This window comes from Cyanistes caeruleus, chromosome 6 (assembly GCF_971803275.1).
Source record: "Cyanistes caeruleus chromosome 6, bCyaCae1.hap1.1, whole genome shotgun sequence".
NCBI classification, from domain to species: Eukaryota; Metazoa; Chordata; class Aves; order Passeriformes; family Paridae; genus Cyanistes; species Cyanistes caeruleus.
The window spans coordinates 8107176-8129391 of record NC_141706.1 but is presented as its reverse complement, the minus strand read 5'-3'; the positions used below and the strand labels follow the sequence as shown (position 1 = coordinate 8129391).

Sequence of the window (22216 nt, the reverse complement as noted above, 5' to 3'; positions counted from 1 at the left end):
TCTCCGTGCAAACGTCTGTCTGTCCTCTCCTTATGTCCACTTGCCCATCAGTCCGTCCTCCACATCTCTGTCCCCCCACCTGTCCCCTCCTTCCATCATCCTCCACCGTCCATCCACCTCTCTCTATCCACCCGGTCCCCAGCTCGCCAGGCGGGTGGGCACCACCCCCCACAGCCCCTCCAGGGTGGGCTCCCCCTCCCCTGCCCAGATCAGCGGTGTCCGCCCGGGGGCTCCGCGGCCGGGCTGGGGGCACGGGCGGGGGGAGCGGATGGCGGCCCCTGAGTCAGCCCCGCGCCGCCCACGCCCCCTCCCACGGGTGCCGCCGCACCAGCTTGTGGCATTTCGCTCGCCGGAGACGGCGCCGCAAACACGCGCCGGTGCCAGCCGGTGCCGGTGCCGCCGCAGCCCGCGCGGCCACGCGCCCCCCCCCACGCGCGGCACCGGCGCGGGGCCCGGGCGGGGCCGCTACGTCCCGCACCGCCGCCTCCCGCTCTGCCCCGGGCCGGGCAGCGGCGCGGCGGCACCACGGACAGCGCCGGTCCGGCACCACGAACAGCGGCGCGGTCCCGCGTGGGTGTGCGGAGCGCGGCTCCCCGCGCCCTCCCGGGGGCTCGCTGGCTGCGGGACTCCCGGCCCCGCCGCACCCGCTCCGGGGGCAGCCCCCGCGGGGTCCCGCCGTCCACGGGGACACCAAAGCCCGGCGCCGTTCCAGGGATCGTGAGACAGAGGGAGGGAGGGAAGGGAGGGACGGAAGGACGGACGGACAGACGGACAGACTGACGGACGGACACCACCCTCCGTGTCCCGCGCTCAAAGCTCCCCACGCGAGCCCCGCGTCCTTTCCCCGCGGTGGGAAACCCATCACACCCCCGTGTCCCCACTGGGAGCGCCCCTCGTGAATCCCGCAGGGCGTGTCCCCCGTGGACGCCCGCAGCGCATCCGCCGCTGTCCCTGCCGGGAGTCCCCGTGCCCACCCGTGTCCCGCCTGGGGCGGGCCGGCCCGGGAAGGGTTAAGCGGCGGGGCCGGCGCGGGGGGCGGAGCGGCCGCCCCGGGATAAGGCGCGGCGCGGGGAGGGCTCAGCCCCACGGAGCCGCGGGCAGCGCCGCGCCGAGCCGAGCCCACCCGTGCCCGAGCCCGAGCCCACCCGTGCCATGCCCCGGGGCGGCGACGGCTGCTGCTCCCGGCGGCGCGGCGGGGGCGAAGGGGGCGAGCAGCCCCCCCCGGCACCGGCCATGACCCCGCGGGTGGGCAGCGCCTGAGCGGCCGCCCCGCCATGCGGCCCCCCACGGCTCGGGACCTGCCCCCAGGTAGGCGCGGGGTCGGGCGGGGTCCCACGGGTGTCGGGTGAACCCTGGGGTGCCACCCGGAGACCTCGGTCCCGGCTCAGGATGCCCCGCGGCGCCCGGGGTGCGGGTGCCCCGGGGTGCGTGGGGAGCCCCGGGGGCGCGGGGACCCCGGGGCCGCCCCGGAAAGCACAGCCCGGCGTGGGGGCGCAGTCCCGGGGCACCCCAGGTTGAGTCCCCCGCGACCCCCGGCTGCCAGGCGCGAGGGTGCCCCCCGACCCACGAGGTGCCTGCTGCCAGCCCAGCCCGAAGTGTGGCTGTCTCATGACCCACGGGGTATCCGGTGCCACCCCCGGACCCCCAGCCCAGCGTGGGGGTGCCCCATGACACGTGGGTACTCGGTGCCATCCCGGGTTCCCCAGGGCGGCGTGGGGGTGCCCCACGGACCCCGGCACACCCTGCGCAGCCCAGGCGTGCATAGCCCGGCTTCTGGGTGCTCCCACCATCCACGGGGTACTCGGTTCCACCCCAAGACCTCCAGCCCGGAGTGTGGGTACCCCACGACCCCCAGCGGGGTGTGCCCCACGACCCAGGGGGTACGCAGTGCCACCCCTGGACCCCCAGCCCGGCGTGGGGACGCCCCACGGTTCACAATGCGGGCACTGCCGGGGAGCCGGGAGTACCCGGGTCACCCCGCGGGTGCGTGCCGCGGGTCGGTGGGGTACCCGCAAGTACCGGGGTGGGGGGATTTGGCACCCGGGGGGGGGAAGCTGAGAACCGGTGACTTCAGCTCCCAACTGAGTCAGCCCGCGGCGTGGGGGAGTGACAGATGGGACGCGGGTGGGGGGCGCACGCCGGCACGGGGCGCCGGGGGAGGGGGGCGGCGCTGAGCAGATGCGCCGGACGCCTCCGTGGGTGGCTGGGGGGTGGGTACCCCCCCAACTCGTGGAGCACCGGCAGAGGGGAAGGGAGGGAAGGGGGCGGTGGGACCCCTCGGTGCATCTCCGGTGTGACCTCCGGTGCACCGGAGGGTCCCACCGCCCCCCTCCTTCCTCTCCCCTCCCCCGGTAGCGGCGACTGGGCGCATCCACGCATCCCCGGGCGTGGATCCAGGCCGCCGGGCTGAATTATGGATGAAGCTCTCGGGTTGCAGCCTGAGGGGGGGGATGGACATGGGTGGGGGGGGGGGGGGTTGGAAAGGGGGGGATGCTGAACACCCGGAGCGGCGGCGCGTGTCGTCAGCCCGCGCCCACGCGTGCCCCGCCCCACACGTGGCCGCGGCACGCGCGCACGTGGCACCGCCCCGTTTGGGGAGGGGGCACGGACCCCCACCCCACCAAGACTGGGGTGAGAGGGGTCCCAGGGGTCTGTGACCCTGTGGGGGATTCTGGCGGACCGTGGGGCGGGCACGGTCCCGCAGGAGCGTGGCCACGGCAGGGGGGGTCGGGGAGCTTTGGGGGTCCCTGGGGAGCGTGGCCCCAGTGGTAGGAACAGCCCCAGGAGGTCGCAGGTGGACAGCCACTTTTTGGGGTGCCCAGCCTCGGTGCTGTGCAGCAGCGTAGCCCTGGGGGGGGTCTCTGGGGAGTAGAGTCCTATGGCCTGATGTGGGCCTGGGGGCTGCAAGGGGTGCTCAGTGCTACTGGGTGGTCATGACCTTGGAATTCTCCTGGGGGACTGTGGCCCTAGGGATCTTCTAGGGGATCGTGGCCGTGTGGATGGGCACGGCCTGGGGGGGTCCCTGGAGAGGCATGGCCCTCTGGGGGCCATGGCCCTATGGGTGGGCACAGTCCCCCACCTCGGGGTGCCCGGCGCTACGGGGTGGCGATGACCTTGGCGTTCTCCTGGGGAACCATGGCCCTACGGAGCTGCTGTGGCTTTGGAGTGGTTTTGAGAGTGCCCAGCCCTAGAGGGTTGTCATGACCTTGGGGTTTTCCTGGGGAACCACGGCCCTAAGGGTAGGTACGGTCCCGGGGGCCTCCTTGGGGTGCCCAACCCTATGGAATGATCGGACCTTGGGACTCTCCTAAGGAACCGTGTGTTGATGGGGTGGGCACGGCCCCGGGAGGCTCCGAGAGGTGCCCATGGGGCGTTCCTGGACTGCCACGGCCAGGCGGGTGGGCACGGCCCCGGGAGGCTCGGGGGGCTGCGGGGGGCGGGGGTCGGGGTCGCGGGGGTCGGGGACGCGCGGTGCCCCGCGCTGACGCCCCGCTGTGCCCTCAGGCGGGCGCCCGGCGGCCCTGCTGCTGCTGGCGGCGCTGGTGTGGGTGCCCGGCGGGGCTCCCGCCTGCCCCGCGCTCTGCACCTGCTACGTCTCGCCGCCCACCGTCAGCTGCCAGGCCAACAACTTCTCCTCGGTGCCCGCGGGGCTCCCGCCCGGCGCCCGCCGCCTCTTCCTGCAGAACAACGTCATCGGGGCGCTGCGGGCGGGCACCTTCGGGCCCAGCACCGTCACCCTCTGGCTCTACTCCAACAACATCTCCTCCATCCAGCCGGGCACCTTCCGCCACCTGCCCGCCCTGGAGGAGCTCGACCTGGGTGACAACCCGCACCTCCGCGTCCTGGCCCCCGACACCTTCCACGGCCTCCACCGCCTCCAGGCCCTGCACCTGTACCGGTGCCGGCTGGCCAGCCTGCCCAGCGGCATCTTCCGCGGCCTCCGCAGCCTCCAGTACCTCTACCTGCAGGAGAACGGGCTGCTCTACCTCCAGGTGGGTGAGGGGGGGTGGTGGGCGATGCCTCCAGGGCACAGAGGTGGGAGCGGGCAGGGTGACGGGTGACACCCCACGGAGACGGGATGTGGGACAGGGTGATACCGATGGGGCCGGAATGCGGGGCAGGAGATGCCGAGGGAGCAGGGTGATGGCCGTGGGGCAGGACCGTGGGTGACACAGGCACGGCAGGGACATGGGGCGAGGTGCTGCATGATGCTCGTGGAGGAGGGACACGGGAGGGGGTGACGGGTGATGCTGGCAGGACTAGGACCCATGGCAGGGCTCTGTGGGGCCCACAGCAGTGGCTGTCCAGGTGATGCCCACCAGGCAGGGCCACAGAACAGCGCCCGGGTGGGCCCTCACACCCACCCCTCTCCCATTCCTCGCAGGACGACCTCTTTGCCGACCTGGCCAACCTGAGCCACCTCTTCCTGCACGGCAACCGGCTGCGGGCGCTGTCGGAGGGCGTCTTCCGGGGGCTGTCGAGCCTGGACCGCCTGCTGCTGCACGCCAACCGGCTGGCAGCCATCCACCGCCGCGCCTTCGGGGGGCTGGCGCGCCTCACCATCCTCTACCTGTTCAACAACAGCCTGGTGGCGCTGCCCGGGGACCCGCTGGCTGCCCTGCCCTCGCTTCAGTTCCTGCGCCTCAACGCCAACCCCTGGGCCTGCGACTGCCGTGCGCGCCCGCTGTGGGCCTGGTTCCGCCGCACGCGTGTCTCCAGCTCCCCGGTACCGTGCGCCAGCCCTCCGCACCGCCGCGGCACCGACCTGCGCCACCTCCGCCCCCGAGACTTCGACGCCTGCCCCGAGGACGACGACGACGAGGAGGAGATGGAAGATGGCAACGGCGGCGGTGGCAACGGGGTGGCGGTGATGGGCACCCCGGGGCGGGCGCTGGGTCGCCCCGGGACCCTCCCGGCCGCACCGCCCTCCGCCTTCTACCGCGACGGGCTGCCCCCCCACGACCTGCGGGGTCCCCAGCCCCGGCCGCCCCCCCCGTCCCGTGACTCCCGCGGGCCCCCCGAGGACGCCAGCTGCCCCCACGACCCCTGTGCCCCCATGGCCGCCGCCGCGCCCCACCGGCCCCCCGTCCTCCTGCCCCTGCTGGCTCTGATCCTGCCCCGACTCTGAGCCCCCCTCGGCGCCCCAGGGAGGTCCCGGCTCCTCGGGGTGCCCGTGCCCCCCTTTTCCCCGGGGGAGGCCTCAAGAACTGTGGGGAACAGCCGGTGGGTGGGGGCTGCAGGATGCAGAAGGGGTTCCCCTCCCATCCTGAGCGGGAAAAACCCCCAACAGGAACCAAAAGGTGGGAAATTATTTATTAAAAATGGTCTTATTTTGGGAGAGCGGGGCCTGGCTGCTGTGGGTGGGCCACTGCCGTTCCAGGTCACCGCCTGCTGCTCCTGAAATATTGATGGGAGCGGCGGGTGGCAGGGCAGCGAGGCGTGCAGGGAGCTGTGGGGGGGGACGGATGGACACCCCGCGCGGGGAGCGCGGCCACACGCACCCCCCGACACGCGCCACACACCCACCGCCACCGCGGCGGTGACACGCGGGGCCGGTGACACGCGGGGCCGGTGACACGCGGGGCCGGTGACACGCGGGCTCCCGTGACGCCGACACCCCGCACCCCTCTCAGGGTGCTGGCGGGTGTCACGGGAGCCGCGGGGTGCGGAGCCACCCCCGCGCCCTGCACAGCCTGACCCACTTCCCGCAGGCGCTAGCGCACAGATGGAGCAGACGCTGCTGCTGTGGGCGCAGGGACACGGCCCACCTCCTACCCTCGGTCCCTCTGGCTGTGTGTCACCCCTGGGCTGCCCCTCGGCAGGTGTCCCTCACACAGCGTGGGGTGTCCCGCAGCAGGTGTAACTCTCTGGGTGTCCGTGTCCCCCCCGTGTCCCCTCCAACTGCCCCCGAGAGTGTGTGGGGGTGTCCATCCCTGTGTGGACTGTCCCCATGTGGGTGTCCCCATGCCCCCTCCCCTGTGGTCTCTGGCTGTCCCCACGTGGTCTTTGCCCAAGCAGAGGTGTCCCTGGGCTGTCCCCACATGGTCCCATCTGTGTATCCTCAGCCGGGGCTGGGTGTCCTGGGAGTGTCCCTGCGCCCCGCCTCTCTGGGGCTGTGTCCCTGTGCCGGGAGCCCCGGCTGTCCCCTCTGGTGACCCCCAGCACACACAGACAGGGAGGGGCTGAGCCCTGTCCCATCCCACTGGGGATTACAAGGGGCTCAACCCAGCTCTGCCTAATCCGGGGGATTACACGGGCTGGGCCCAGCCGGGGGGGGCGCCCAGGGGTGCCCCCCACAAGGACACGGCACGTGGCAGCTGAGGACAGCAAGGGGGGCTCCCAGCAGCAACCAAAGGTACCACGTACCCCAACACACGGCCACAGGGTGGGTTTGGGGGGTGAGGGGAGCACAGCAGACGCCCCAGGTTTATTGGGGTGCGGGGTGGGGGCTCAGGCGCTGCCGGTGCCCTGCTGCATTCGCTTGAGCAGCTCCTCGTCCTGCAGGGACAGCTCTGTCAGCTTCTTGCCCATCCGCTCGTGCACCTCCAGGTACTTGGCCACGCAGCGGTCCAGGCACACGCATTCCCCTTTGGACAGCTCCGACTCCTTGTAGTGCGGGGGGACGCACTTGCGGTGGCACGCCTGGGTCATCCTGCACGCATCGCCACCGCGCCTGAGTCCCGCACCACCCGGGAGCCGGCCCTGCACCCCAGCACACCCTGCACCCTGCCATCGCCACCCCCGGTATCCCGACCCCGCAGCCCAACGTCTCCTATACCCCGCCATCAGCACCCCCGGGAGACAGCCCCGCACCTCAGCACCCCCCCGTTATCGCCATCCCCGCCACCCCCAGTCCTTGCACCCCACCACCTGTACCCCCATCATCACCGACCGAGAGCCCGGCCTCTGCACCCCAACAAGCCCAGTATCCCCCGTCATCGTTACCCGGGCACCCCCAGGACCCCCCCACCGTCCCCTATCCTCAGGCATCTCCGGTTCCCCCCCCATTTCCCGGGTGTCTCCTAGGACCCCCCACACTCCCCTACAACCCCAGCACCGCAGGGTCTCCCAGTGCCTCTGACAGCTGCTAGTGTCCCCCAAGCCACGGACACGCCCCGGTACCCCAAGAGTCCCGATGCCCCCCCCCGGCGGGCCGCACCGATTGTACATGTCGGCCATCATCTCAACCTCCAGCTCGGCCGCCAGCTGCTGAGCCCGCAGCGGATCCATGGCAGCCAGCACCTGCCCCGCTCGGTCCCGGTCCCGATCACGGTCCCTCTGGGCCCGACCCCGCTCGGATCCGCCCCGCTGGATCCCCGCGGTCCCGCTCGGTTCGGGACCCGGCGGCGGCTCCCTGCAGGAACCACGTGGGCGCCGCGCTTCCGCCCACCCGCGCAGTGGCCCCGCCCCACCGCCGGAACCGACCAATCGCGTGCAGGTGAAGGCGGAACAGGAGTGCACCTGTGTCGCTGATTGGCCCAACGGAGGAGGCGTGGCGGCGGCCGAGCGGCGGGAGGGGAGCGGCGGAGCGCGCGCTCTGTCCGGCCTTTGCCCCGCAGGGGGCGTGGTCATCAGAAAGGGGCGTGTCCAGACCGGAGGGGGCGTGGCCAAGGCCGGGACCTCACCCGGGCATGGTTGGGGGGCTTCGGGTCCCCTCCCTCCCGGTCTCCGCCTCTGTGTCCCCTGTTCCTCGTCTCCCTGGGTCCTCCCGTGTCCCGCCGTCCCGCCCGGGCTGTCCCCGTGTGACCTGTGTCCCCACGTGCCTGTGTTCCTCATTGCCCCCCGGGAACATGTTCCTCCCGCCCTCCCCGTGTTCCCCACGTCCCCCGTGTCCCCCGTGCTTCCCCGAGCCTGTGTTCCCCACCTCGCCCGTGTGCCTGCGACCCCCAAGTCTCCCTGTCCCTGCCCAGGGTGTCCGTGTCCCCCGTGTCCCCCGGGTCGCACGGCACGGGTTCGGTCGTGTCCCCGTGGGCTGCTTTGGAGTGTCGCCGCTGTCCCCCTCCCCAGCCATGGCCGGGTGTCCGGCCCGGCCCCACGCGTGCCCCGCGGGTGGGCGGTGAGTGAAGGCGGCACCTGCCCCCGCCGCGTAAAAATAGCAGCGGGCGGGGGGGCTGGGGCGCAGCAGGGCCGGCGGAGCAGGAGCAGCCGGAGGGTACGGGGCGAGGGGCTCCGGGAGCTTCGGGGGGCACGGGGAGCGCTCGGGAGGGTGCGGGCTGGAGGGCACCGGGGAGGAGAACCGGAGGGCGGCATGGGAGACCGGGAAGGGGTCATAGGGGGCCGGCACTGGGGGGCCAGGAGAAGACAGGTGGGGCCGGGAGAGGGACACGGCGGGGCCGGGGTGGGATATGTGTGGTCGGGAGGGGACATGGGGGCAGGAAGGGGCACAGGGCTGCTGACACGGGGCATTGGGGGGGAGCGAAGTGGGGCGGGAGGGCAATGGGACGGTTGGTTTGGGGCTTGGGGGGCTACAGGAAAACACAAAAGGACCGGGCTGTGCTGTTGCGGTGTTGGGATGGGGTATGGGGGAGCCAGGGTGGGGCAACTGGGGTGCCCAAGGTGGGAATGCCATGGGCACGGGGGCAGGAGGGGAGTTAGCCGGGCTGGGGGGGCTATGGGGGGCACGGGCAAGCTCACGGCGTCATCGGGGGACTCCCCAGTGACAGCCCTGCGTCCCTGCAGCAGTGACCGCAGCAATATGGAAGCTCTGGGAGATGCTGAAACCCCCACCTCGGACATCCCCACTTCGGACACCCGCACTTCGGAAACCCCCACCGCGAGCACCCCCACCCCTGGCACCCCGACCCCTGGCACTCCGACCCCTGGCACTCCGACCCCTGGCACCCCGACCCCTGGCACCCCGACGCCCCGAACCCCCACCCGGGGTAGCCCCACCCCGGACACCCCCCCTGACCCCGCCGCGGGGCTGGGGCCGGGCAGCGGGGAGGAGGCGACTCCCCAGGGTGGGGAGGGAGCTCGAGAAGAGGAGGGCGATGGGGGTGAAGGGAAGGACACGAGGGGTGAAGGGCAGGATACGGGGGGTGCAGGGGGGTGCGCGGGGGGAGAGGCTGCCGGGGATGGCGGGGCAGAAGCACCCAGGGGTGCCGGGGGCGATGCTGGGGAGGCCGGGGAAGGTGGTGGCAATGCCGAGCCAGGGACGGCCGGGGGAACCGGAGGGGGTGCCGAGGAGGGTACCGGGGGAGAAGCGGCTCCGGCAGCAGCGGGCAGCACCCGGCGCCGACAGGTGAGGAGGGGTTGGAAGGGAGGCGGTGGCACAGCCGGGGCAGGAGGCGGTGGGGAGGGCAGCTGCGGTTCGAATGGGGACAGGGGTGGCTTTACTGGGGCGGGGTGAGAGTGCCAGGGCCAGGATGACAGTGCCAGGGACATTGTGTGAGTGACACTGCCCGTGCTGGCAGTGCCACCCCGCCTATTGCTTACAGGAGCCCACTTGGCTTCAGGACGACGACGACGAGCTGTGGCCTGAGTTCCCTCCCTGCTCGTCCCCAGAGGGAGCCACCAGCCCCACATCCCCCACATCCCCCATGTCCCCCACGTCCCCCATGTCCCCCACCTCCCCTATGTCCCCCACATCCCCTATGTCCCCAACGTCCCCTATGTCCCCAGCATCTCCAGCGTCCCCCATAGGTAAGAGCCATTTGGCCGATGGCACCCGAGAGTTCTGGGGTCACTGCTGTCCCACAGTGTCCATCCTCCCCACGGGACAGGACCTTGAGCCCCCAGGGGTGCCCAGGGGGTGTGGGTGCCCTGTTCCAGCCCTCTGACCCCTCCTCTCTCTTTGCAGCTGGCACCACCGAGGACACGGGGGGCAGCAAGAGGTGTGTCCCCACAGTACCCCACCGCAGGGATGGCACCCCATAGCTCCCTGCTCATGGCTGTCCCACCCGTGTGTGCCTACAGGGGTGCTCCAGAGAGGGGGGCACGGGACAAGGCAGCCCCCAGTTCAGCAGGACAGAGGCTGAAGCTGGAGGGGGCTGGGGGACGGCCACGAGTGGGGTCCCGGGCACAGGGGCGCAGTGCCATCCTGGAGAAATTCGGAGGGTGAGAGGGGCCTGGCCCCATGTGGGACACGGGGGTGGAGGGCAGGAGGGGCATTAAGGGAATGGGGAACACGAGGGGACTGGGGTGCTATAGGAAAGCCAGGGACAGTGGGATGTGTCGTGGAGCAGTGGTGGTGGTGTTTGAAGGCCATGAGGCAATGGGAGGTACAGAGGAAATTGGGGGTGTGGCGGGGGCTGTGACAGTGGGGGTGTTGGGGGGCACAGGGCAGTGGGGTCATAGGGGAATTGGGGGTCTGTGGGGCAATGGTGGTACTGGGGGACATAGGGCAATGAGGGGTACAGGGAGAAATGAGGTCCATAGGGCGGGTGGGGCTGTGTGAACATGGGGCAGTGGGGCACTGGGGGCCAAAGCCACAGGGCAGTGGGGTCACTGAGGGGCTGCGGGTCCCTTTGAGGGACGGTGGGGTGTGGGGAACCCACAGCCCAGGTCCCCCCAGGGCTGCCAAGGGCCCAGCCCCACACCTGCGGCGTTCAGGGGGGGCCGCCACGGTCAAGACGATGCTGCTGGAGTGGTGCCGCGCCCGCACCCGTGGGTACGCGGTGAGTGCAGGTGGGGGGCAGTGTGAGGCTCCGCTGGGGGGTCCAGGGATAGCCTGACCCCCCCACCTGCACAGCACGTGGATGTGCAGAACTTCTCGGGGAGCTGGGGCAGCGGCCTGGCCTTCTGCGCCCTCCTGCACAGCTTCTTCCCTGACGCCTTCGACTTTGCCGCCCTGGAGCCCAACGCCCGCCGGGAGAACTTTGCCCTGGCCTTCGCCACTGCCGAGTGCGTGAGCGCAGCCCTGGCCCCTGGATCCCCCTGGCCAGCCCCGGCCCCGATGACCGCTCTGTCCCTTCCCGTAGGGAGCGGGCAGGCTGTGCCCCACTGCTGGAGGTGGAGGACATGGTGCGGCTGCCGGTGCCCGACGCCAAGTGTGTGTACACGTACGTGCAGGAGCTGTACCGCTGCCTCGTGGCCAAGGGGCTCGTGAAGACCAAGAAGCGCTGAGAGGGTCCCCCACGGCCCCCCACCTGTGCCATCCCCCTCTTTGTCCCCTGCTCTGTCACCCAGCAGTAAAGTTCATGGTGCCAGGCGGTGGTGGCCTCGTCTCTGGAGGGAGGAATGCTGGCACCAAGCGAGTGTCTGGGCATTGTCACCAGGCTGGGGCACAGCCTTGACTCTGCCACCAGGAGGGTGACATCCCCCAGGGCTGGCACGTGGGTGGGGGGCAGCAATTCCTGGAGCCCCCCACTCTCCCAGTGAGGCACCACGGAGCCAGAGCAGGTGATGGAGGGAATTTTTTGCCTCATGTACGGGTGTCGGGGCGCGGCTCGGCGTGGAGCCGGGTGTGTTCCTCTGCCCGGCGCCAGAACTCCTCGGGGCGCTCCTGCAGCTCCCGGGCCAGGTCCGGCCGCAGCACCCGCTGGGGGTCTGGGCTGTCCAGCTGCAGCAGCAGGTCCTGCAGCACTGCAGGAGCAGGGGGGTCAGAGGGGGAACCCCCAGCACCGTGCCCCTGTCCCCGCGGTACCCACCTTGGATGGCACGGGTGGCGGGCTCCCAGTGCACGTGGGTGGTGAGGGGCTGGCAGACGCGGCCCTCCAGGTCCACGCTGGGGTGGTAGATGGGGGTGCGGAGGGTGGCGCAGGGGGGCTCCAGCGGGTGGCTGGGGGAGAAGGTCAGCTCGAAGCGGAAGGAGCCCATGTTGTATGGGGGGTTGTTCTGCCGGGATATGGGGGGGGGCACCTCAGCCCCTTCTGCCACAGCGTCCGTCGGGGGGAAGGAGGCCTGTCCTTCCAGTGCCCCCGGTAGAGACACCCCCGTGCCAGCCCGAGCCCCTCAGGAGGGGAACATCCACCCAGTGTCCCCAGCCCAGGACGCGCAGAGGGACCCTCACCAATTCTGTCCCGAAAGGGACCGTCACTCAGTCAGACAGCCCCGGTCCCAAGGGTCACATCCTTCCTACAAGCCCGCGTGTTCCCCATGCGCAGGGGACCCCCACAGCCCCCGCTCCCCAGGACTCCCCGCAGCCCCCCACGTCCTCCGGTGTCCTCTCCCCACGCACGGGCAGCAGGAGACCGCCCCAGCGCCGCACGTTCCCGTCCAGCGGCCGCACGTCGCGGGCCCCCTCCCAGCGCCGAGCCTCCTCCAGCTCCTGCGGGAAGGGGTGGGACAGGTGTAGGCGGGGCCGCTCGGGACTCGCCCCTTTAGGCCGGAGGTGTGTCCCGAGCGACCCCTCCATAGGGCAATCCTCCACCCGGAGCGCGCCCCTGGGCGGGGTCACCCGCGGGCCGCGCCTTAATAGGCAGGGTTTAATTACCGGGCACACCTTTATGGACGGGGCCGGCAGTCTGGACACACCCCTGGGAGGGGCCGCCCCGCCGGGGAAACGAAACTGAAACGTGCAGGGCTATTTGTCACTCCCGCACCGGAGACCCTCCACCCCGGTACTGCTTCCCTCGCACCCCGGCACCGGGACACCCCCAGCACTGCCTATCCCCGGTACCGGGACCCCCGCACCGGCACTGACACCCTCAGCACTGCCTATTCCGGGTACCGGGACCCCCGCACCGGCACTGACACCCTCAGCACTGCCTATTCCGGGTACCGGGACCCCCGCACCGGCACTGACACCCTCAGCACTGCCTATCCCCGGTACCGGGACCCCCGCACCGGCACTGACACCCTCAGCACTGCCTATTCCGGGTACCGGGACCCCTGCACCGGCACTGACACCCTCAGCACTGCCTATCCCCGGTACCGGGACCCCTGCACCGGCACTGACATCCCCCAGCACCGCTTCTCCCGCACCCCGGCACTGGGACCCCTGCACCGGCACTGACACCCTCAGCACTGCCTATCCCCGGTACCGGGACCCCCTCACCGGGCACTAACGCCCTCCAGCAGTGCCTCTGCCGCACCCCGGTATCCCCGCACGGGCACTAACACTCCCCAGAACCTCCTTTTCCACCCCGGTACCGGGACCCCCGCACCGCGAGCACGGTTCCCCCTCGGTCCGGTGCGAACACCAGGACCCCCGCGCCGGTACCGCAGCGGCGCCGGAGTCCTGGTCCTGTCCCGGTGCCCCCGGTGCCCACCTTGGCGATGCGCCCGGCCATGGTGATCGGTGCCCGGTGCCACGGGGATGGCTCCGTGGGGTCACGCCTCTGGGAGGGCGGGGCGAGGTTCTCCGGCCGCGCCCCCGGCACGGGTGGGTGGGGACAGATGGGCCTGGGGCGACCGGCGACCCCCGTAACCCCGGGGGTCCCAGGGGCGGTGGGTGACAGAAAGCCGGAGCCCCGCGCAGACGGTGCCTGACGGGAGCAAACCGAGACCGCATCCCGGCATCCCCGCTGCCCGTCCCCCACAGTTCCCCCCGCATTACCGGCCGTGTCCCGGCTGATTTACGGGAACCTCCTTAATTTTTAACCAGGCAGGGTCGGACCTGGCCAGATCCCCCGGCGCCCGCTGGACACGCAGGGATCGACCCGCCGGGCACCCAGGTGGGCCCGGGGTGCTGCCCCCTCCCATCCCCACAGCCGGTCCCCCGCGGGGGGACAGATTGGGGACACCCCGGGATGGGGCTGCACGGGGTGGGGGTACGGGAGGTGGAAGGTGCCAGGGTGGGGGTGCTGGGTGTTTGTCCTGCCCTTGACCCGCGCCTTCCCACCAGCATGCCCACCAAGACGTTCTGGCTGCCTCTGGCATGGCTGGTGGCCACAGCCACGGTGGCTGTCACCCCGGTAAGTGTGGCCCAGGGACACGGGCTCCCCGTGCCCGACACCCCTCTATACCCCCTTACCTGAGGTCCCCCCCCCCCCGGGTGCCCCATGCCCCCTCACACAAGTCCCTGTGCCCAGGTGCTCACTCTGGAGCCCTCTCCGAGCTGGATGGCGCTGCTCACAGAGACCCCGACACCGCCTGAGCCCCTTGCTCGTACCCCGGCTCCCTCGCAGAACGTGGGGACCCCTGTCCTGCCCACCCCCAGCGCCCACGCCGGGGAGCCTGGCTGGGGTGCCACAGATGCCCCCAGCCCCACAGCGCCTGAGGAAGCACCGGAGGAGCTGGACACGGCAGCCAACGGGACCGCGGCAGTGCCCGCGCCTGGCACCAGCGCCCTGCCGTGCCCTGGGGACGAGGAGCCCACCGACAGCTGCGGGGAGCCCACGGGGGAGCAGCGGGCTGCCGTGGCCGAGGCTCTGGTCACCTTTGCCCTCCGCTTCTACCAGCACATGGCAGAGGCTGCCCAGCCCGACGCCAACCTGCTCTTCTCCCCCATCAACGTCGCCGTGGGGCTCTCGCACCTGCTGCTGGGTGAGGGGCTGCCCGCGGGCACCGGCACTGCCGTGTCACCGCTGTCCCAGCCGGGCCACTTCGCTGAGCTTCCCCCGTGCCCGCAGGCGCCCGCGGAGACACCCGGGAGCGTCTGGCCGCCCTCCTGGCGTACCCACAAGGGCTGGACTGCGTGCACGGCGCCCTGCAGCAGCTGGCCAGCGCGCCGGGTCTCTTCTCGGCCGCCCAGATCTTCCATGACCCAGGTGAGGCGGGTGCCGGTGGGGCTCCGCTGCCGGCTGGGCACCCGGACTGACACCGGGACCGTGCCCCACAGAGCTGCGCGTCCGGCCCCGCTTCCTCAACGACTCCCTGCGCTTCTACGGCGCCCGCCCGAGCGCCCTGAGCGGCAACGAGAGCCTGGACCTGCAGAGCATCAACGCCTGGGTGCGGGAGGCCAGCAAGGGGCTGCTGCCCTCGCTGCTGTCCGCGCTGCCCCCCGAGCCCAGCCTGCTGCTGCTCAGCGCCGTCCACCTGCGCGGTACGGCCCCGCCACCCTCCGGGCATCCTCCGGGCATCCTCTGGGCATCCTCCGGGCACGGGGCGATGGGCTGAGGCCGGCCCGTGTGGCCCCCCGGTGCCCCCCGCCCCCCAGCCGCGGTGCCGTGTCCCCACAGCCGCCTGGCGAACGCCGCTGGACCGCAAGAAGACGGTGCCGCTGCCCTTCCTGCGGCCCGGGCACCCCCCGCGCAAGGTGCCCACCATGACCAGCGCCAAGTACCCGGTGGCCTCCTTCTCCGACTCCCGCCTGCAGGTCCAGGTACCCCTTGGCCGGGACCGGCCACCAGGTGCTGGGGGTCTGGGGGGGTCACTGCTGGGGCATGATGTCACTCCAGTGGCACTAAGGAGGAACGCCAGGCTGTGACATAACTCCTGCGGCGCTCGAGGAGGATGCCAGGCTGATGTCACTCCCCTGGCATTGAAAGGGGCACAGGCTGTGACCTCGCTCCCCTGGGACTTTGAGGGATGCCAGGCTGGCACCTCCCTGGTGGCACTGTGGGGGTGCCGGTCCATGGGGTCCCCGGAGTGGCCCTTAGGTGGGAGTCTGCCCCACAGGTGGGGCGGCTGGAGCTGAGTGGGGGGCTGAGCCTCGTGGTGATGATGCCACGGGGGCCCCTGGAGCCTCTGGAGACCCTGGAGCGGGCGCTGGACCCCACGACCTTCCTGGCGCTGCTACGGCGGGCGGTCCGCACCCCGCCGCGGGCCACCGCGCTGTCCCTGCCCCGCATACGCCTCGACCTCGCCCTGGACATGGTGGCTGTGGTCCACGGCATGGGTAAGGACACCTCTGGTGGCACCACAGGGGCTGGGTGGGCTGCGGGGTCACATCAGTCCCTGTGCGGTGACGTTACTCCGTGCAGGATGTCACGGGTCCCTCCCCTGGGCGTCACTTTCCCCAGGGTCCCCAAAGGTCACAATGTCCCTGGTATCCCCTTACCTTTGGTTTCCCCCGAGTCCCCCCCGCACTCCCGTGTCCCTGGTGTCACCCATGTCCCCAGTGCTCTGCACGTGCCTTGCTCCCCCCATCGCCCCTAATGTCCCCTTATATCCCGGCGTCCCCAAATTATCCCTGGTGTCTCTCATGTCCCCAGCGGCCCAAATATCCCCCATCTCTCCGGTGTTCCCCATATCCCTGAGCGTCCCCTGGCGCCCCCCAGTGTCCCCGTTGTGTCTCGGTGCCTCCTCTGTCCCCACTGTCCCTTGTGTCCCTGCGTCTCCATGTCCCTGCCCCTCTGGATCCCTTCTGTGCCCGTGTCCCCGGTGTCCCGGAATGGCGCGGGAGTGATGCTGAGGCCGGTGCCGCAGACTTCGGGCTGTTCCTGGACGCGGAGCTGTGCGGGCTGGCGCGGGGCCCGGCCGCGGTGGACACGGCGCGGCACCGGGCGGTGCTGGCACTGGACGAGGCCGGCGCGGAGGCGGCGGCTGCCATGGCCACCTCGGTGGCGCGATCGGCCCCGGTGCTGGAGGCCCTGCGCCCCTTCCTCTTCGTCCTCTGGCACGACACCGGCGACTTCCCCGTCTTCATGGGCCGTCTCAGCGACCCCCAGCCCTGACTCTGCCCCTCCTGTCCCTGTCGTCCCTCCTCCCATCCCTCCATCCTTCCCTCCCGCCTCCTCCTCTGCCTCCTCCCTCCATCCCTGCCTCCTTCTCTCCCTGCTTCCCTCCTTCCCTCTCTCCTTTACCCCTTTCCCCTCCCTCCCTCCCTCCCTCCCTCCCTCCCTCCCTCCCTCCCTCCCTCCCTCCCTCCCTCCCTCCCTCCCTCCCTCCCTCCCTCCCTCCCTCCCTCCCTCCCTCCCTCCCTCTTCTCCTCTCTGCATTCCTTGTCCCTCCTTCCTCTCCTCTCTTCTCCTCTCTCTCTCCCTCTCTCCCTTCCTATCTCCTCACCCTTCACACTCCCCGCCTCCCCAGGGTACCAGAGGGTCCCTGCTCATCCCGTGCCTCAGTTTCCCCGCTAGCTCGGGGTCCCAATAAACGCACCAACCACCTCCCGCCTCCTGCGTGTGAGGAGGGGAAGGGGCAGGCTGGGGCCAGCAGGGACCCCGACTCTGTGCCAGGCTGTGTGTCAGGGTGAGCCAGGGGTGGTAGCAGCGCCGGGGACAGGTGACAAACAGCACCTTCCTACAAAAAAAGCCTTTATTGCCCTAGAAAAGCCCCGCAACCCCCGCGGCTGGTGCCACCCAGGGGGCACCGGGGGCACAGGGAGAGTGCCAAAGAGGGGGTCACCCAGCTCTCCCCCACGTGCCCCCCAGTCCCTGCTGCACCTCCGCGTCAGTCCCAGCCGTTCTCCTTCACCATGTGCGACATCTCGATGATGAATTTCCCCTCCTTGTACTTCTGGCTGCTCTCGAACGCCTGCTCCTGGGTGGGGGGACACAGTGTCAGCCCCCACATGCCCCGATGGGCGCTGCCCTCCCCAGGGCTTGGCGGTGTCACCAGCACGGGTTTGGTGTGCCCGGGGGTGCCCATGGAAGGAGTTGGGGTGCCCAGACAGGGATTTGTGTGACCAGGGGTGCCCATGGAAGGGATTGACGTGACTCTAGGGGTGACCGTGGAAGAGGTTGGGGCACCCAGACAGGGGTTGGGGTCCCCGGGCAGTGCCTGCAGCAGGTGGGGGGGTCCCAGCTGGGGGGCACTCACGTATTTCCAGCCCAGGGTGGTCTTGCAGCTCTGGCAGAAGATGTCGGCCACCGAGTGCAGCCCCGTCAGCAGCAGCCGCTGCTCAGCCGGGCCGCACCCCACGTTCACCCTGTACCGAGAGCAGAGTGTCCCACAGGCTCGGCACACCCAGCCCGGGGACCCCCCGGGACCCCCGGGGCTCCCCCTCCCCTCTGCCATCCCCGGTGTCCCCCAGTACTCACACGGAGTTGAACAGGTAGGCACGGCCGTGGCTGCCCTGGAAGGACTGTGGGGACACGGCGAGTGTCACTGGTGGCTCCCCCAGGGCCCCCGGCACCCCTCCCTCCATGTCCCACTCCCATCCCGCTGCACTGCCACCGAGCAGCGCACCAGCCTGGGGACACCGCAGGGGGACACCTGCCGACTTGGGGACACTGAGGGGGACACGGTCACCTCCATGGGAGCACCGTACGGGTCACCACGCCGTGAGGGGTGGGGGGGTGGATGCTTCCCGCCTTGAGGCGACGCTGGCCACCCAGGAACGGGAATGTCCTCATCTCGGGACACCGCAGGGGGAGCACTCACCGCCCCGGGGGACACCACGGGGGCACACTTGCCGCGCCAGGGGCACCGTGGGGGAGAAACTCAACCCTCTGGGGACACGGCGAAGGGACACCCGCTGTCCCGGGACCCCCCCGGGGTCACGGCAAGGGGGACTCCCACTGTCCCAGCAGGCGAGGGCCGGTCCCCACGCAGCCCGGGGGTGGCGGTGGCACCTTGGAGATGAGCTCCTCGTGGCGGGCCAGGTGCGCCCGGCAGTGGACGCAGCTGTAGGTGCGGTGGGAGCGCGGCAGGTAACTGCGGAAGGTGCGCGGGGGCAGGCGGGCGGCCGGGGGCAGGCGGCGGCGGGCCGGGGGCGGCATGGCCGGGGGCAGCGCCCCGGGGGGCACCGCGCAGCCCCCGCACAGCCGCTCGCAGGGGAAGCAGCGCAGCAGCGCGCCCAGAGCCGCCGTCCCGCCCGGCCGGGCTCGGGGGGCTCCGCCGGGGCCCCCCGGCAGAAGGAGGTGGAAAAGGGGGGCGGCCTGCAAAGGGGGGGGGGGGGCGGTGAGAGAAGACCCCCTCCTCAGTCTCCCAGGAGCGGGCGCTCCACGTCCTGAGCCGGCTGAGAGCGGGCGGCTCACGGCAGGAGTGACGGGCAGCGGGGACAGCGGGAGAGCGGGGGGGCCCCGAGGGACTGGGGAGGCGGGGGGCGTCCCAAGCTGGGACTGGGATCTCTTCTCTAAGCGTCTGGAAGTCCCTTTGGGGTGGGGGTCCCCGGGGAGATGATGGGGGTCCTGAGGGAGAAAAGCGCGAGTACCAGGCGTGGGGGGGAATAGGGAACGGGAGGAAGGATGATGGGAGTCCCGACGGGGAGATGATGGGAGTCCTCACGGGGGGTTGATGAGAGTTCCAAGGTGCGATGAGGGGGTCCCGAGGAGTAGATTGTGTCTCCCGGGAGGGGTGACGGGGGTCCCCGGGAGGCGAGACGCTGCTGGGCGGGGGGGGGATATTTGCGGTGAAGGAGGACAGGGGTATCGCCCTGGGGGGGGCAATGTCAGGAGCGCTGGAGGACACGACGCGGGGCTCGCTGGGGCTTTGGGGCTCTCTGGGGGACAGATGGGGGGGTACCGAGTTCCGTGGGTTCCCGGGGGCCGCTCACCGCCCGCCGCTGTCCCCGCTGCCGCCGCTGCCGCTGTCGCCGCTGTCCCCGGGGCGGGCGCGGGGGGGCCCTGCGTGCCCGGGAGCCGCATCACGGTACCGTGACTCATCCCGCGGCCGTGACGTCACCCGCAGCCACCGCCGCCGTGACGTCACCGCCCGGCCCTCCGACGTCAGCCCGGCCACCGGGGATATGCTGCTGCCGCCGGAGCACGTCCCGGTCCATCATGTCCCCACCGTGTCCCCGTGGCTACCCTGTCCCTCCGGGCCCCCGTGTCCCCTTGTGTCCCCCGTGTCCCCTCTGTGAGATGTAAATCAGGCGCGCGGGACTGCGTGTGCATGTCATGCGAACGTCATGCAAACGAGCCCGGGACTCATCCCGAGGGATGGAGGGGGAGAGGGGGAGCCCCACTGTAATGAGATGCAAACTAGAGGAGGGACTGCGGGCGATATGCAAATGAGATGTAAACGAGACGCAGGAACGGGACAGGACACGCCCCCCGTGAACCAGGCGTACCACGTGATCCAGGCCACCCGCTGCTATCGTCGCGCCGCTCTGACGTCACTTCCGTCGCCGCCGTGGCGGGCGGGGGGCACCGGCCCGGGGACCCCGGCGTCACCGTCATGGCGGATGATGGCGGCGAAGAGAAGAAGCAGGTGGCCAAGTTCGAGCTGGAGCGGGAGACGGAGCTGCGGTTCGAGGTGGAGGCGGCGCAGACGGTGCAGCTGGAGCTGCTGACCGGCATGGCCGAGGTGTTCGGCACCGAGCTCACCCGCAACAAGAAGTTCACGTTCGACGCGGGCGCCAAGGTGGCCGTGTTCACGTGGCACGGCTGTACCGTGCAGCTCAGCGGCCGCACCGAGGTGGCCTACGTGTCGCGGGACACGCCGATGCTGCTGTACCTGAACACGCACACGGCGCTGGAGCAGATGCGGCGCCAGGCCGAGCGGGAGGACGAGCGCGGGCCCCGCGTCATGGTGGTGGGACCCACCGACGTGGGTAAGACCACCGTGTGCCGCCTACTGCTCAACTACGCCGTTCGCTTGGGCCGCCGGCCCACATTCGTGGAGCTGGACGTGGGGCAGGGCTCGGTGTCCATCCCCGGCACCATGGGCGCGCTGTACATCGAGCGCCCGGCCGACGTGGAGGAGGGCTTCTCCCTGCAGGCCCCCCTCGTTTACCACTTCGGCTCCACCACGCCCGGCACCAACATCAAGCTCTACAACAAGGTGAGCACGGGGGGCTCGCCCCGGGTTGGATCTGGCCCCAGAGTAACCCCAGGTGGTCTCTGAATCCCCGGGGTGCTCCCGCTGCTGCTGTTTGGAGGCAGCACAACACGTTTTAAAAGCAGCTGCAGCCTCGTGCACCCCTTCCCAGCTATGGGATCAGGGTGGGAAGGGAGCCCCGAGGAGGACATGAAGTCGATTAAGGGAACTGGAGCACCTCCCCTACAGAGACAGGCTGGGAGAGGTGAGGCAGTTCAGACTGGAGGAGGAAAGTTTGTGCGGTGACCTCAGAGCAGCCTTTTCCATCCTAAGGGGCTACAGGGAAACTGGAGAGGGATTCTTGTCAGGATCTGGAGCGATAGGATGGGGTGGAATGGGTTCACAGAGTCAGGTGACAGGAGAAATTTAGGCTGGATATTGGGAGGAAATTACTTTACTGTGAGGACGTTGGGGCCCTTCAGGGTTGCCTAGAGAGGCTATGGATACCCCATCCCTGGAAGTGTCCAAGGCCAGGTTGGATGGGGTTTGGAGGAGCCTGGGCTGGTGGAAGGCGTCCCTGGCGTAGGGAACTGGATGGTGTTCAAGGTGTATTCCAACCCAGGCCACTCTACAATTCTGATTTTGCCCTGGGTGGCCACCCAGAATTGAGGCCTTGAGGGTTCTGGAGGAGCTGGGGACACGGCTGGGGAGAGCGTGGGGACACTGGTGCCTCTGTGTGACCCCTCCTCCCGCAGATCACATCGTGCCTGGCCGACGTCTTCAACCAGCGCTGCGAGGTGAACCGGCGGGCGTCGGTGAGCGGCTGCGTCATCAACACCTGCGGCTGGGTCAAGAGCTCGGGCTACCAGGCGCTGGTGCACGCCGCCTCCGCCTTCGAGGTGGACGTGGTGGTGGTGCTGGACCAGGAGCGCCTCTACAACGAGCTCAAGCGGGACCTGCCCCACTTTGTGCGCACCGTGCTGCTGCCCAAGTCCGGCGGCGTGGTGGAGCGCTCCAAAGACTTCCGCCGGGAATGCCGGGACGAGCGCATCCGCGAGTACTTCTACGGCTTCCGCGGCTGCTTCTACCCCCACGCCTTCGACGTCAAGTTCTCTGACGTCAAGATCTACAAGGTGGGCGCGCCCACCATCCCGGACTCGTGCCTGCCGCTGGGAATGTCACAGGAGGACAACCAGCTGAAGCTGGTGCCGGTGACACCGGGGCGGGACATGGTGCACCACTTGCTGAGCGTCAGCACCGCTGACAGCCCCGACGACAACATCTCCGAGACCAGCGTAGCCGGCTTCATCGTGGTCACTGGCGTGGACCTGGAGCGCCAGGTCTTCACCGTGCTGTCCCCGGCTCCACGCCCCCTCCCCAAGAACTTCCTGCTCATCATGGACATTCGCTTCATGGACCTCAAGTAGGGGAAGGGCGGGATGTGCCCCCCACTTCCTCCTCCTCCTCCCTGTGCCCCCTTCCTTGTCTCCCCAGCGAGGTGCAGCACCCGCATTTCGGTTTTATACTTTTTGTACAGTTTGCTATTAAATCTGGAAGCTTTTGCCGCTGGTGAGCGTCTGCTCGGGGAGGGGGGGATCCCCGAGGGGAGCGGGGATTGCCGGGCCCGGGCTCCCCCCGTGCCCGGGCTCCCCCCGTGCCCGGAGTGCGCAGCGCCCGATCCCCGCCGTCCTCCGCCCGCCCCCTCCAGCCCCCGGTATGGTACGTCCCGCGCACGCGCCGAGGCTCCGGGTTTGGCCCCGCCCCCTCGGCGTGAGCGTGCACGCCCGCCCCGCGGCCTTGCGCATGCGCG

General features: G+C 70.5%; 7 protein-coding genes across 7 annotated transcripts; 4 read left to right on the top strand and 3 right to left on the bottom strand.

Annotated features, from left to right (window-relative positions):
- The first annotated feature begins 584 nt into the window (after positions 1-584).
- RTN4RL2 (reticulon 4 receptor like 2) lies at positions 585-5338 on the top strand. The gene is made up of 3 exons (XM_086893696.1): positions 585-1308; positions 3505-3992; positions 4385-5338. Exons 1-3 carry the CDS (start codon positions 1275-1277, stop codon positions 5126-5128), a joined length of 1266 nt encoding a protein of 421 aa, XP_086749822.1. The 5' UTR covers positions 585-1274; the 3' UTR covers positions 5129-5338.
- TIMM10 (translocase of inner mitochondrial membrane 10) lies at positions 5300-7399 on the bottom strand. Its single transcript, XM_086893697.1, has 2 exons — positions 7160-7399; positions 5300-6652 (listed from the first exon to the last, which is right to left on the bottom strand). Exons 1-2 carry the CDS (start codon positions 7228-7230, stop codon positions 6451-6453), a joined length of 273 nt encoding a protein of 90 aa, XP_086749823.1. The 5' UTR covers positions 7231-7399; the 3' UTR covers positions 5300-6450.
- A 720-nt stretch (positions 7400-8119) lies between these two features.
- Positions 8120-11333, top strand: SMTNL1 (smoothelin like 1). Its single transcript, XM_086894029.1, has 8 exons — positions 8120-8152; positions 8680-9241; positions 9438-9642; positions 9800-9833; positions 9916-10056; positions 10514-10616; positions 10691-10842; positions 10920-11333. Exons 2-8 carry the CDS (start codon positions 8696-8698, stop codon positions 11062-11064), a joined length of 1326 nt encoding a protein of 441 aa, XP_086750155.1. The 5' UTR covers positions 8120-8152; positions 8680-8695; the 3' UTR covers positions 11065-11333.
- A 4-nt stretch (positions 11334-11337) lies between these two features.
- LOC111944585 (ubiquitin-conjugating enzyme E2 L5-like) lies at positions 11338-13300 on the bottom strand. The gene is made up of 4 exons (XM_086894031.1): positions 13152-13300; positions 12119-12208; positions 11589-11775; positions 11338-11523 (listed from the first exon to the last, which is right to left on the bottom strand). The coding sequence occupies exons 1-4, from the start codon at positions 13170-13172 to the stop codon at positions 11363-11365; spliced, it is 459 nt and encodes a 152-aa protein (XP_086750157.1). The 5' UTR covers positions 13173-13300; the 3' UTR covers positions 11338-11362.
- SERPING1 (serpin family G member 1) lies at positions 12441-16591 on the top strand. Its single transcript, XM_086894030.1, has 9 exons — positions 12441-12500; positions 13487-13556; positions 13727-13796; positions 13914-14367; positions 14454-14591; positions 14663-14866; positions 15003-15145; positions 15442-15661; positions 16192-16591. The coding sequence occupies exons 3-9, from the start codon at positions 13728-13730 to the stop codon at positions 16437-16439; spliced, it is 1476 nt and encodes a 491-aa protein (XP_086750156.1). The 5' UTR covers positions 12441-12500; positions 13487-13556; position 13727; the 3' UTR covers positions 16440-16591.
- Positions 16592-17001: 410 nt separating this feature from the next.
- YPEL4 (yippee like 4) lies at positions 17002-19257 on the bottom strand. The gene is made up of 5 exons (XM_086895395.1): positions 19171-19257; positions 18279-18584; positions 17745-17788; positions 17524-17632; positions 17002-17244 (listed from the first exon to the last, which is right to left on the bottom strand). The coding sequence occupies exons 2-5, from the start codon at positions 18423-18425 to the stop codon at positions 17155-17157; spliced, it is 390 nt and encodes a 129-aa protein (XP_086751521.1). The 5' UTR covers positions 18426-18584; positions 19171-19257; the 3' UTR covers positions 17002-17154.
- Positions 19258-19754: 497 nt separating this feature from the next.
- CLP1 (cleavage factor polyribonucleotide kinase subunit 1) lies at positions 19755-21967 on the top strand. Its single transcript, XM_023928406.2, has 2 exons — positions 19755-20430; positions 21162-21967. The coding sequence occupies exons 1-2, from the start codon at positions 19825-19827 to the stop codon at positions 21831-21833; spliced, it is 1278 nt and encodes a 425-aa protein (XP_023784174.2). The 5' UTR covers positions 19755-19824; the 3' UTR covers positions 21834-21967.
- Positions 21968-22216: the final 249 nt, after the last annotated feature.